The 13,587-nt window shown below is 33.1% G+C and overlaps 1 protein-coding gene across 3 annotated transcripts; it reads right to left on the bottom strand.

Moving 5' to 3' along the window:
* Window positions 1–5,771: 5,771 nt before the first annotated feature.
* LOC110630981 lies at window positions 5,772–10,023 on the bottom strand. 3 transcript variants are annotated; one of them, XM_021778653.2, is made up of 4 exons: window positions 9,603–10,023; window positions 9,276–9,373; window positions 6,124–6,192; window positions 5,772–6,038 (listed from the first exon to the last, which is right to left on the bottom strand). In XM_021778653.2, exons 1-3 carry the CDS (start codon window positions 9,853–9,855, stop codon window positions 6,139–6,141), a joined length of 405 nt encoding a protein of 134 aa, XP_021634345.1. In that variant the 5' UTR covers window positions 9,856–10,023; the 3' UTR covers window positions 5,772–6,038; window positions 6,124–6,138. The 3 variants fall into 3 exon arrangements, with proteins under 3 accessions (XP_021634345.1, XP_021634347.1, XP_021634346.1); XM_021778655.2 differs by having other exon boundaries at window positions 6,128–6,192; XM_021778654.2 differs by having other exon boundaries at window positions 5,772–6,192.
* Window positions 10,024–13,587: the final 3,564 nt, after the last annotated feature.

Raw genomic sequence — 13,587 nt, 5'->3', positions numbered from 1 at the left:
GTTAGGCGACCAAAAGGCTGGCTCCACAAGCAGGTTCGGCGGCCGAACCTGGGTTCTCCAGCAAGACAGAACTCGATTCTGCCCTATGCATACAGCCACAAAACTCTCCAATCCTCACACCAAACTTCTCAAAAACATGCATACTCACTCAAACATGCATGAGGGACATAGAAACTAGTCTATTTCCCAACAAGCAACAATAAAAATAACACAAGAGCAAACATTCACTAAAAACCCAAATCAAACCCTATAACTCTATATCTAACCATTTCATGCATTTTTTTAACCCTTTACCCCTTCTTAAAACTTGATTAAAACATAAGAAAAACAAGGATTTAGGCTTACCTCTTGGAGATCTAAAGGTGACAGCAACCCCAACGTGGAGATGAGGTAACACGGTCTCCGGAGATCTCCAAGGTTTCAAAACTTGGATTAAAGTTCAAATATTCAAAAACAAGGCAAAACTCATGAATTTCTGAAAGATTTGAAGGAAAAACAACAAAAATAACAAAGGGAGGGCATGAACCTACCTATGCCCGAAAATGGAGAGAAAGCTCTCTCATTTTCGGGCTGAAGGCCGCTTATAGGTGGTTAGACGAAATCACCTTCTGGGGCCGAAAGGGGAGGTCCCGCGGCGGCACCACCTTCAACGGTCGAACTTCTCCTCCAAAACTATTTTCTTCAAAACTCTTTTCTTTCTTTCTTAAAACCTCAAAATTTTCAAAATTCATTTAATAAAAATCTCATTTTACCCTTCTTAAGGAGATTCCAGCTTCGAGATTCCGGGTTCCAATGGAGATTCCGTTGAAAGATTGGAATTCCGACGCCGGAGTCTAGCCGGATATTACAATGTAGACAAGCAAAGTCTAAGTTTATGCCTCATGGTCTTTATATACCTTTACATGTTCCTAGTTCACCTTGGATGGATATTTCTATGGACTTTGTGTAACGACCCGAAAATCGGACCGCTACCGGCGCTAGGATCCAGATCGGCTTAAGGCCGCCGGGACCCGTAGCAAGCCTAACATACATCCTGTATACCTGTATAATCCCATACATGATCAACAATTACATAAAAAATTAAAACTTTCTCATTTATTCATTCATTCGTTCATTCATGCATTCCTTCACCAAGCTTAACCTGTGCATGCACAAATCATAACATAAAACCTCTCACTGGAGTCCTCATCAAATACTCCAATGGGGTAACATAACATACATTAAGCTTGGTTTACAATAATCATCATTAAACATTTAAGATCATGTACTAAAGAGGGATTAACAACATACTATGGTCAAGCACAACTCTAACTTCAATAAGCATCATTACATTACATTTCTATACTATACTTTTACATTTCATCATATTCATGTCCACATCTAACTATTACATAAAACATGATTCTACTCCTGTTGACCTCCTAGTCTACCCTGTACCTGCAAACCTGGGGGTTAAGGGAGAGGGGTGAGCTATAAAGCCCAGTGAGCAGAATAAATAAACATTCAATTTAAATTTCATGCTATCATGAAATGCAACACGTTACAAACAAATCACATTAAGGATGAACTTGTCACCAATAGCTCACTACACATTCCAATAGTGCCAGGGACATAGACTGGGCCTCACTGGTCTTTCTCTTACATAGTGCCAGGGGCGTAGAATGGGCCTCACTGGTATTCCATACCATACCATATCATATCATATCATAGTGCGGGCTAAAGGATCATCCAACATTCATTCACATCCACAACATAATATGCAATGCAACATATTCGTGAGTTCTAATGCAAGCACCCTAGTATATCTCATGGCATTCATGATGCGTGAATCATGTTAAGAACTGATTTATTTGCTTAAAAACATAAAGAGTTATTCCACTCACCTCTGGCTGAAGCTCTAATGACTCTGAAGCAACTATCTCACTGCTGAGGTCCTTGGTTCCTCGGGTCCGAACCTACACAGGTGGACTCAAATGAGGTACCAAACAAAGACTAACATAACTCTAAATTGCTCTCCAAAAACCCCCTAAAACATCTTAGAACAACCATAGAAGTCATGCAAAGGAAGGCTGAACAGGGCACTTTCGGCGGCAGGTTCGACGGCCGAAAGTCCCTCCAGAGCCGAAACTCAGCCACTTTCGGCGGCACCTTCAGGGCCGAAAGTGGGTTCCAGAGCCGAAACTCATGCATGTTCGGCGGCACCTTCGGCGGCCGAAACTCCCTTCCAGAGCCGAAAGTCCACTTTCGGGGGCAGGGTTCGGCAGCTGATACATGCTACCAAAGGCAGGTTCGGCGGCCGAAAGAGCCTTCGGCTGCCGAACCTGAGTTCTTCCAAAGGGCAGAAACTCAGCCTCAAACATGCACAAATGCCTCCCAACTCATTCAATATGCATTTACCTATTCTACAACATGCAAACTCAAGCATATAAGCTCCTAGGGGCTTCAAACTATCCTAAACCCCAACTACAACACATCAAACATGCATATTCAACATACATTGCTCATAAACACACATAAAAATCTAACAATGTTCAACTAACCTAAACATGCATTTCTACCCCATGAATCGTCTTAAAACTTGTTTAAAACATAGAATGAGCTCAAGATCGACTCTTACCTCTTGAAGATCGAGAGAGAGTGTGACCTAACTTGGAGATTTGGGGAGGATGGGTTCCTGAGGTCTCCAAGCTTCACAACTTCGATTTAAGCTCGAAATCTTCAAAACCAAATGAAAACTCATAAGAAAATCATGAAGATTCGAAGGAAGAAGCTCAAAATCGATGAGGGACGGCGGAGAACTCACCTTAGCCGAAAATGGGGAGAAAAGCTCACCCGTTCGGACATGGGGACCCCATTATAGGTGGCTGGCCAGGCCACTTTCGAGGGCCTAACGTGCCTCCGCATGCATGCCATGTTCGGCGGCCGAACCTGGACTTCCCTCTCTCATGCCTTCGGGGGCCTAAAGCACTCCCGAAATGCATGCATGTTCGGCAGCCGAACTTGAGGTTCGACGGCCGAACCTAGGTCTTCCTCCAAAGCTAATTTTCATACAAAAACTCATTTCTTTCCTTGCTTAAAACCATAAAATACATTAAAACATTTCATAAAAACATGGTTTTACCCTTCTAGAGGTTTTCGACATCCGAGATTCCACAGGACGGTAGGAATTTCGATACCGGAGTCTAGTCGGATATTACACTTTGTGCTTGGCTTACCTAGGACTAGGCGTGGTAGAGATAGCATATTTATTGTTATCGACAGGTTTAGCAAGATGTCTCACTTTGTTCCTTGCTATAAAACTGATGATGCCATTAATGTAGATGACTTGTTCTTCAGGGAAGTGGTTCAACTTCATTGAGTGCCAAGGATAATTGTGTTAGATAGAGATGCAAAGTTTCTTTCACACTTTTGAAAAGTATTGTGGGGTAAGTTGGGTACTAAACTCTTATATTCTACTACTTGTCATCCGCAGACAGAGGTGGTAAATAGAATTCTTGGTACCTTGCTTAGAGGTATAGTGGGTAAGAATTTGAACACTTGGAAGATTGCTTGCCTTTCATTGAGTTTGCATATAACAATAGCATACATTCTTCCATAGAGTTTTCTCTATTTTAAGCTTGTTTATAGTTTTAACCCACTGACTGTATTTGATCTTGTTTCTTTACCTTTACATGAGCTTGCTAGTTTAGATGGTGCTAAAAAGGTAGAATTGGTGAGTTCCTTGCATGAGAAGGCTCGGTCTAACATAGAGAAGAGGAACAAGGTGTATGTTGACAGAGCAAACAGGGAACGGAAGAAAGTGGTGTTTGTTCCTAGTGATTGGGGTTTGGGTGTACTTCCAAAAGGAACGATTTCCAAATCAAAGGAAAAATAAGCTGGATGCTCATGTGATGGTCCATTTCAAGTCTTAGAGCAAATCAATGACAATGTTAATAAAATAGACTTGCCAGGTGAGTATGGAGTTAGTGTTACCTTTAATGTGTCTGACTTATCTTCTTTTAAACATATTGTAGATTTGGGGATAAATCTTTTCGAGAAAGGAGGAAATGATACAAACCAGTAAGTACAATCACATGGGAATCAAGGAAGCAAAGATCCATCGGTGCTTCTTAGTGGACCAGTGACAAGGAGCAAAGCTAAGAAACTTGAAGCAGCTATAAACTTACACATTCAAGAACAAGTAACACAAGAATTGACTGAGTTTGCCATTGACAAATGTCTCATGGAGCTTGAAGACACACCTAAGCTACTCACCTTGCTTGAGGTGTGTAATGGAGATGGCACTGCCTAATTTATTCAGTATTGTTATGATGAGCTTGTTATATTTAATTATTTAAACACTTGCTTTATTTTGATTTTGTTTGGACTTGTATTCTGGACATATTTTATCTTTTAAGTTTTAAAGTGTTGAACGATATTTTTGGACTTATGTTTTAATACTTATGAGTTTGATGTGTTATTTTAGAGTGTAATTGGATATGGGTCTTGTGTGTGGTTCGGCCAAATCTAAGAAGAGTGCCTTAGGATTTCTTTTTTCTTTCTCTTTACTATATAAGGATAAAAAACACTTGTAAGAGAAAACTTTTAATCAAAATTTCCAGAATTCTTCTTCATGTCTTTGGCGTGTATTGCTTTGAGTGAGAGTGGTAATTTGCTTTCATCAATTATATCAAAAATCTTAGCTAACTTATCAACTATTTATTATGATATTTGTCGAATTTTCATCTAAATCCTTCTATCATTGGTGTGTCAGTTTCTCTTAAGTGTGGGGTATCATAGGAGGTGTGTTTATCAAATTTTTGGATTTTATATCTATTTATGCGTATGGATTTGAGATTTGTATCATAGAATTGCAGATCATTATCAAAATTAGTAACAAATTATAAAATTTATTACTAATATATTATTAATTATAATGGATTAAATTCCGTTACTAATTTGTATTAGCAGATTTTTATAGTGATAAAATGAGGATTTTCGTAATTTGTTATAAGAAGCAAATGGTGAGTCCTACCGCACCTCAATTACAATTTCATTGCTTCCTGATTACTCATTATATAATAAATTTTAAATTTTTATTTAAATGTTTTCAAAATTAAACTATCAAATCCCTTTTTATAAAAAAAACATTTATTTGAAATTTTTTAATTCATTTATTAAAATTTTGAAATATATGAGCTCAATGTCCTAATAAGTTTTGCTGCTTCAATAAATGAAGCATTAGCATATTGCTCAACGTAATCCCATAGGTAAAAGAAATTATTATCCTTATGTTTAGATTAAAGAATTTAAAATATGATATTTGAATTTATAAGATATATATATTCTTCAATTGATTAGAGTAATAAATATATATATATATTAGGCTATAAACATAGAGAATTTGTGTATTTTTACATGAATTTAAATTTGTGTAATTTCAAATTCACTTTTAAAAGCATTTAATAAGTAAAATGATATGATTTAAAATTCATAATTTATATTAAAACTAAGAGCAAATCATGAATTTCAAATGTTGGTATCCAAATATTTAATAAATATATTTGAAATATCAAAACAAATATAATGTTGTATATTTATCACGCATCACTTTCATTATATTGAAAATGCAGTTTAAAAAAAATTATTTTATTATTTTGATGATCTTATAACTCCAATAAGCCAAATCTAATTTCAAATTAATTGTTAATCCTATCAATTAATATATTAAAAAAACTCCAACAGGAATATAAGATGGACCTCAGCTGCTAAAACTACAGAAACAATAGTAATGCATCTCTCAACCACTTGGGTAAACTTCAATTAGATTGCAACTCATGAACACAAAATTCTGACTTATAAAAGATATTATATAAACTTACAACGCAATAGACCACTTGGTTAACTTCTGCAACTAAGTAGAGGATTGCAAGCAAGCCAATCTCTAGAAACCCACACAACATTTTCCCTTCAATAATCAGGATGCACTTTTGATATTCCATATATTATAGGGGTCATTCGACATTCATTCAACTTTCGTTTTGCGCGCAAAGTACATACTGCATACCCACATTCTATTGGTTAAAATCAAATCATAAAAATCTGGTAAGCAGAAAGCTGATGAGAATAGAATTATCATATTACCAACCCAACCATATGCTACACACTCTGTACTTTGCTCAGTATTTCTTTAGATCTTGCATCATCTTTTCCCTGCAATCCGAGAAATCAAATCGTAAGAGATACACCCATTATCAATAAGATCAAGACCAAAAAAATCTAGTGAACAAGTTCTTAATTCGCATTGACACTAACAGGTTGAATCATCAGATCATACAAATGGTGCATCCATGGCTTCCATCAGAAAAAGAAAGAGGAGGGGGGGACGTGGATTTGTAATAGTTCATCTAGCCCTTGTATCGCATACAGATAAAGAATGTTTACTGAATAATGACTATAGTTTTCAACTAAAAAGCCTAAAACTATTCATCTACAACACTTGCTTGATGTGTTTGAACGAACTGAATCGAAGAATGACCATTTATTCTTTTATTCACTATTTGTATTTTCTTTTACTTTAAAAGATAAAAGAATGTACATTCACTTCCCCAATCCAACAATATGTCATATAGTTATTATCTAAATCTAAATATTAAGAAAGAGTGATCAAAATAACATCTTTTTACAAGAAAAGGAAGATGCAGAATGAATCAGGCCATAAATAGTGTTCCTACAAACAATGGTAAGAATAAAAGTTAAGAATGCATACATTAAATTATTAAAAGCAAGTATCAGTAAGTGCAAGCTTTTAGCAGAACAAAGCAAGTAAAAAATGTGAAGTTGGCATAAACAACCCCAAGTCCATCCAGACGAGTCAAATTAAATGCTATGCCATTACAAAGGACTGCATTAGAGCATTTTGATTTGCAAGGCATTCGCTGATGTTTGAATTTCAGGAGCAGGTTATCAATGAATTTTTCTCTGATCCAGATCCAGAACAAAACAACTGTGGATAATTTACCGTATAGTCTATGAGATTTAGCAAAATCCACAGCTTAGTCCCTAATTTTGTAATAGTAAACAATTTAGTCCCTCGGTTTTTATTTTATTAACAAAATAGTTCTTTTGTTAAATTTATCATTAGTCAACTATTAATTTAAGAAGTCAACTCAAATGAAAAGGACTACATTGTTATAAATATTAAAACTATAAGAATTAAATTACTAAAAATTATTAAGATTTTAAAGGGACTAAAATGTTGAAAAAGTGAAATTCAAAGGACTAAATTGTTATAGTCCAACAGTGAATTTTAACGGGACTATTTTGTTAACAGGATGAAACCTTAGGGACTAAATTGCTTCTCATTAAAATGGTAGGAACTAAATTATGGGTTTTGTTAAATATCAGAGACTATGTTATAAATTACCTAACATTTGCACTGCATATAAGTAGTAATTTTTTTCTTGGGAGGCAGTGACCATCTTTAACTCGGGTAATTTGGCTTTTTCTCATACTCCAGTTATCTCCTTTAAAAGATTCTAAATATCTACAGGGAGGAAAAAGGGGAATGGAATTGTTCTGTAATCTCAATGTTGAAAGTATGCGAACAACTTGAGGAGCATATAGATTACTAAATATTCACTCAATTGTCAGCATCCAACTTTTAAGCTAGATAAGTATGTTAGGCCAGTTTGGCATTGACGTCTGACTTGTTGTTCATGAAATCAACACCTCAAATGTATGACATTAGTTTATTTTTAAGCGAATTTGATATGTTCTAGTCACAAAAATTTCAAAACAGCTAAGCAACACTTTCAAACTGCTTTTTCCCATGCCATCTAAAGGATGTTTTTCAAACACCAGCTTCTGCTGCATCGAAACTCGATGCCAAACTGGCCTGTACCTCCTCTTTCTTTCCTCCCCGCACCTCCTACACCCCCCCCCCCAAAATAATAATAATAATAATAATAAAACAACTCTATTTGTGTATATGTATAATTTTAGGGAAAAGAAATGGTTTTAAGCTGCAATTGTATTCCAAAAAAAGATTTTGAATGCTTCAAAGAGTATACTGATGTGTAGTTAACCCCATTAGAGGATAACCTACTTTTCAAAAGAAGCCATCGATGCATTTGGGAAAAAAAGATCCACATCCAGTAGTTTTGCCCTCATTGACCAACCAAATCAAACCCCAAACCTAATAATTACTTTTTTTATCCTAACCACTCCAAAGCCAAATCTTTTGCACTTAGGATGCACATAGCTAAAGTACAAGCCAATAAATAAGTCCATCCCCATCCAAGGTGTTGCTTATGTTTTCTAATTTAGGTAAAAATATCCTAGATTATCCTATCGTGTTACAATTGCTCCTGTCATGTGTATGGCTTCTGGCATTGCAGGCTATAGGGAGTGTCAAATTCTGAAGAAGAAGAAAACATAAATCTCATATAGTTGTTGCAAGCATGCAACTAGCTTCTTAAACTGAAATCCAGCAACTAACAGTGGGTGAATTCAAACACACTGAAAAATCAATATATCAACAACTCAGGTAATGCTTTAGGACAAGCTACAGAGTACAGAATGATTTTGGGGAAGTAATTATTATCATAAAAATTATTCTTCCCAGTTATATAATTAAGAATGATGAAAAAAGGGGCTGCGAGAAAGGCACATGAAGAGAAATGTGTAGAATTGAAAGCAATTGCTTCTAAGCTACTGCTCTTTAACTTCAACAACAATTGATTCTTGTTTCTACCAAACTCGATGATGATACCCAATTAAAGCAGCCAAACCTAATGCTGCACAAATATATTTCTTAAAGAAATCTATCACTAGGATGACAGTGGTGGTATTCCAACAAGCACTACTACATAATGGATAAAAGGCAATGGCAGCAAATCGTTGTATACCTAAAACTGCAATCATAAGTCAAGGGTAGTGATTCGAGAACTACATCTATATCCGTGGCCGTAGTATAATGCAGCTATTTACTTACTTTTTCACAACGGATACAAATTGTTAAAATTATAACCTTATCAAACATTAAATAAGTTATTTATTAAAATATATTATTATATCTTACAACAATTTTGAATTGTTGCCCTAATAGTATTAAAGCAACAATTTCACACCGGCGGGATAAGATATTGTTTCCTAAATCCTAAAATATAGCAGTGAAGATAAGCACATTAATTCCTTCAATTAAGACTTGCATTACAAATTTTAAGATGAGAATGATAAAGAATTAATGAACAACAAAATAATCATATGTCTATGATAAGTGCAATCCAACTCACCAATTCCTTGCTCTCATAATAATCATCCAACGCCCACTGATACTTGGACTGATTTAACCCGAACCAACGTGCCAAATGCTCATCTAACCTTGAATTCACTGCAAACAACATGAAAAATAAAAGAACTTTCAAGCTTGGTGTCCATAAACACAAGTAAAGAATAAATAAATCACCCAAATCACAATTAGCAAACTCTTAATCAAGCCAATCACCCATATCCTAAATCTAAAAGAGCATACAAATGTTACATTTTGTATGAACAAATCATTAAGCAAATTCAACAAAGCAAACCAACGTAAGAGAAGAGAGAGAGAGAGAGAGAGAAACCGTTTTGCACTTTGTTGAGAGCATTTCTGAAGAACCCAGAAACGGACCCATCTGACAAAGTCTGAGCAGAAACAGATTTATCAATTTGCTGAGGCGGCGGCTGAACAGGAGGCGGTGAAACCATCTTTTTAGGGGAATCAAAAACAGGAGGCTCAGCGGGTTTAGGGGTGCAGGGAGGGGTCATGAAGACAGTGTAGGGTCCGATTTTCCCGATGATAGGAGGGGGAGTAGATGGGTCCTTGTTGATTGGCATTGTGAGGGGAAAACGAGAAGGAAAGTGAGAGAAAATGGGAGGAAAGTAGGAGAAGTACAGAAAGAACAGCTTCCTTCTCGCAGAAGAAGAAGAAGAAGAGTAAAGAAAGAGTGAGAGTGTTCGATAAAATCTAAAAAGAGTTGGCTTTGGTCTGTGAACTGCGAAGTGAACAGTGCACGCGTTCCAAGTTGTTAGATCTTTGTCTTTTCATATTTGCCCTTTTTTTTTTTTCTTTTTTTTTTCTTTTTTAATTTTCTATTTTTTCTAATTTTTGTTTTTCTTTATGAAAACATCCATCTATTCAATTTCTATTTTTATTCTAAAAAATTAGCAGTCTACCCGCACCTTATATTAATATCAAAATTTTTTATATTATTATTATTATATAATATTATTTTATAAAATAATATTTTTTTATATAAATTTATTTTATCTATTAATAAAAATAAAATATTTTTTTAAAATTTTAAACTCGATTATAATAAAAAGAATAAAATATTTTAATACTTATTATTATAAATTATTAATATATAATAATTAATTTTATTAAAAAATTATATTAACGGCGGAGAATCATCAATTTTATTAGGATAACCTTCGAGTTTATCATCGCGATAGAGAAATACTATTTTATAATAATTTAAATATTTTCATAATAATCATAATATAAATATATTTTACTATTATTTTATAATAATATAAATATTCTTATAATAATTATAGTATAAATATATTTTACTATTAAAAAACGAGTAATATGATTTTTTTAAAATATTTTGATCATTTATCGTCCAACTTTAATTTAGATTATCGTCCAACTTTAATTTAGATAAAAGAATTGAGTTGACTATAAAAAATATGAGATCTCTTGTATTTATTTAGATATAATTATCATCAGGTTAAGTTAAGTATGTGAGTGCTAATATTTATAACTATTAATTTAAAGCATTAGAATTATAATTTTATTTTTTATTATATTTTAATTATTTATATTTATTAATTTTTTTATAATTATTTGAATTGAATAAAATTTTAATTTAATAATATTTTATAAAATTAGTTCTATTAATTCTTTAATTAAGTTATATTTTTATCATAATTAAAATTATTATAAATTAATTATTTAATTAGTTTATATTTTTATCATAATTAAAATTTTTTATAATAATTTTAATCAATTATATATATTTATTCTATGTAATTATATATTAATTAAATTTTTATAAAATTATCAAATAAATAAATAATAATATTGTGAGATAGTAAAAACTTTTTATATGATCTTGTTTTAACGTTTTATTTATTATTAAAATAAAATAAATATAATAATTTTTTAATAATAAAAATATAATAAAATTTTTCTTTAATATTGATAATATAATATATTAAAAAAGAATAAAATATCAAAAGATTATATAATACTGATAAAAAATATAATAAAATTTATATTTATTATATTAGAAAGTAGTTATATATTAATAGTGATTAAAAAATAAAAAAATTACATTTATTATAATAAATATAATAAAGATTATATTTATTATGTTAGAAAATAGTAGAAAATTAAAAGGTGATATATTAATAATGATTTAAAAAAATAAATTATATTTATTACATATACATTAATTTTTTTATATAAAAATAAAATTAAAAATATAAAAAAATTATTAAATATATTTGCATCACATATCATAAATATGTATGATTAATTATATCATTCGTCAATCTCTCGTCTAGGTTTAATAACGACACTTGTGAATATTTCATCAATTTATTATATATATATATATATATATATATATATATTATTAATAATAAAAATATAATTAAAAAGGCGTATTATACGTTTAAATATATTATTTTTATTTTATAATTAGCAAAATAGATATATATTAATTTTTGATTAATTATTTTAAAAATATAGTTAATTTTTAGTTTTAGATTTTTTAATTATAAATAATATATTATATTAAAAAATTATAAAAAATTAAAAAATCATATACTAATACTAATGAAAAGAAATTTAAAAGTTATTATAATAATAAAAATAATAAATTATATTTTTTATGTACATATCAATTAATAATATTAGAAATCTATGGATTTAGGATGGAGCTAGAAAATATTAAAACCTGATGCTAAAAAAGAATAAAATTTGACTTTTGCTTAGAAGATAACTGGGCCATTGCCATCTACGCTTGAAACTTAACCATATTGCAAGAGCCAATTCCATATTGCAAGAGCCAATTCCATTAACTCCAAGATCCACCTCAATAAAATACAAAAAAATATAATTTTCACTCATCTTTTAGAAGTCCATGAATTTGCTTCTATGCGTCTATGGAAAAAAGAAAACTTTTGGTTTTTGGGCTATTAAAATTTTTTTTCCACAAATATATCAGGATATTCATTACAAAGGCTCTCTAAAAATCCAATAAATACAGAATTAGACCCATGGCTAAAAGAGAATATACAAAACATTTAAGAGTTTTTAAGGCCCGTTAAAAAACCACAAATCCTAAAGATTCATATCCGTTTGATCCATATTTCTAGCCCAAATAGCCAAATGTCTAGTCACTCCTTTTCTATGAATGTTCTCACTGTCATTAGTTATGAGCTCCAAATAAGAGATAGTTACCCTTTAAAACAATAGTTCAAAGGCCTTATCCACCAATTGAAGGACCACAAATGTGGAAGCTTTACTAAGGCAAGAAAAGGGTAGGAATCTTTTAAAAAAAAAAAGAGAAAAAAACTGTAATACCCGGCTAGAGTCCGACATCGAAATTCCTGTCGTCCGGTGGAATCCAGGATGTCGGAATTCTCTAGAAGGGTAAGAGTTATGTTTTTCTAAAGTAATGTAGTATGTTTTACTGTTTTTTAAGCTAACATGAAAAAAGGTTTTGCAAGAAAAGAATCAAGGCAGAAAAGCCAGGTTCGGCCGCCGAAGGTGACATTCGGCCGCCGAAGGTGACATTCGGCCGCCGAACATGCATGGCTTTCGGTTTCACGTGTGGCCGCCGAAGGTGGTCTGGCCAGCCACCTATAAAAGGCCCTCAGTCGGTTGAAATGATAAGGATTGCCTCTTTCTTTCACTTTCTGAGGTGAGACTCTGTCTTCCTTAAGTTTGCTTCATGTTTTCATTAACTCTTGCAAAGATTTGATAAGGTTTTGAGCTAAAAACACAAAGTTGTGCATTTTGGAGAGTTTTAAGGAGAGTTGCTCCAAAACTCCACGTTAGGATCGTTCATCTTCTTGGTTTCAAGAGGTAAGTGAAGATCTTGAGCTTGTTTTCATGATTTATGGAAGATTGTTGAGGTTTTGGGGGAGAGTTGCATGATTAGGGTAAAAGAGAGTTTTTTGATATTTTTGTGAGAAAAGCTTGTATCTGTGTTATCTGTTTTGTGTTGTTGGGGTTTTAAGGTAGTTTCTGACCCCTTTGAGCATGTACTTGGGTGTATGCATGTTGAGGTGTTTGAGTTGGAGGAAGATTGGTGCATTTTGGCGTGAGGCAGAGCAAGGTTCTGCCTTGCTGCTGAATCCAGCTTCGGCCGCCGAAGAATGGTTCGGCCGCCGAATATGCTGAGGAGGTGGCTTCGGTTGCCTAAACTTGCCCCCGAGCCTTTGGACTTTCGGCTCTGGAGGGGAGTTTCTGCCGCCGAAGATGCCCCCGAAGGTTAGAGACTTTCGTCTCTGGAGTGCCTTTCAGCCCCCGAAACTTGCCCCCGAAAGGGT

The sequence above is a fragment of the Manihot esculenta genome, chromosome 14 (assembly GCF_001659605.2).
Source record: "Manihot esculenta cultivar AM560-2 chromosome 14, M.esculenta_v8, whole genome shotgun sequence".
Classification (NCBI taxonomy): domain Eukaryota; kingdom Viridiplantae; phylum Streptophyta; class Magnoliopsida; order Malpighiales; family Euphorbiaceae; genus Manihot; species Manihot esculenta.
This window is presented reverse-complemented; position numbering and strand designations above follow the sequence as displayed.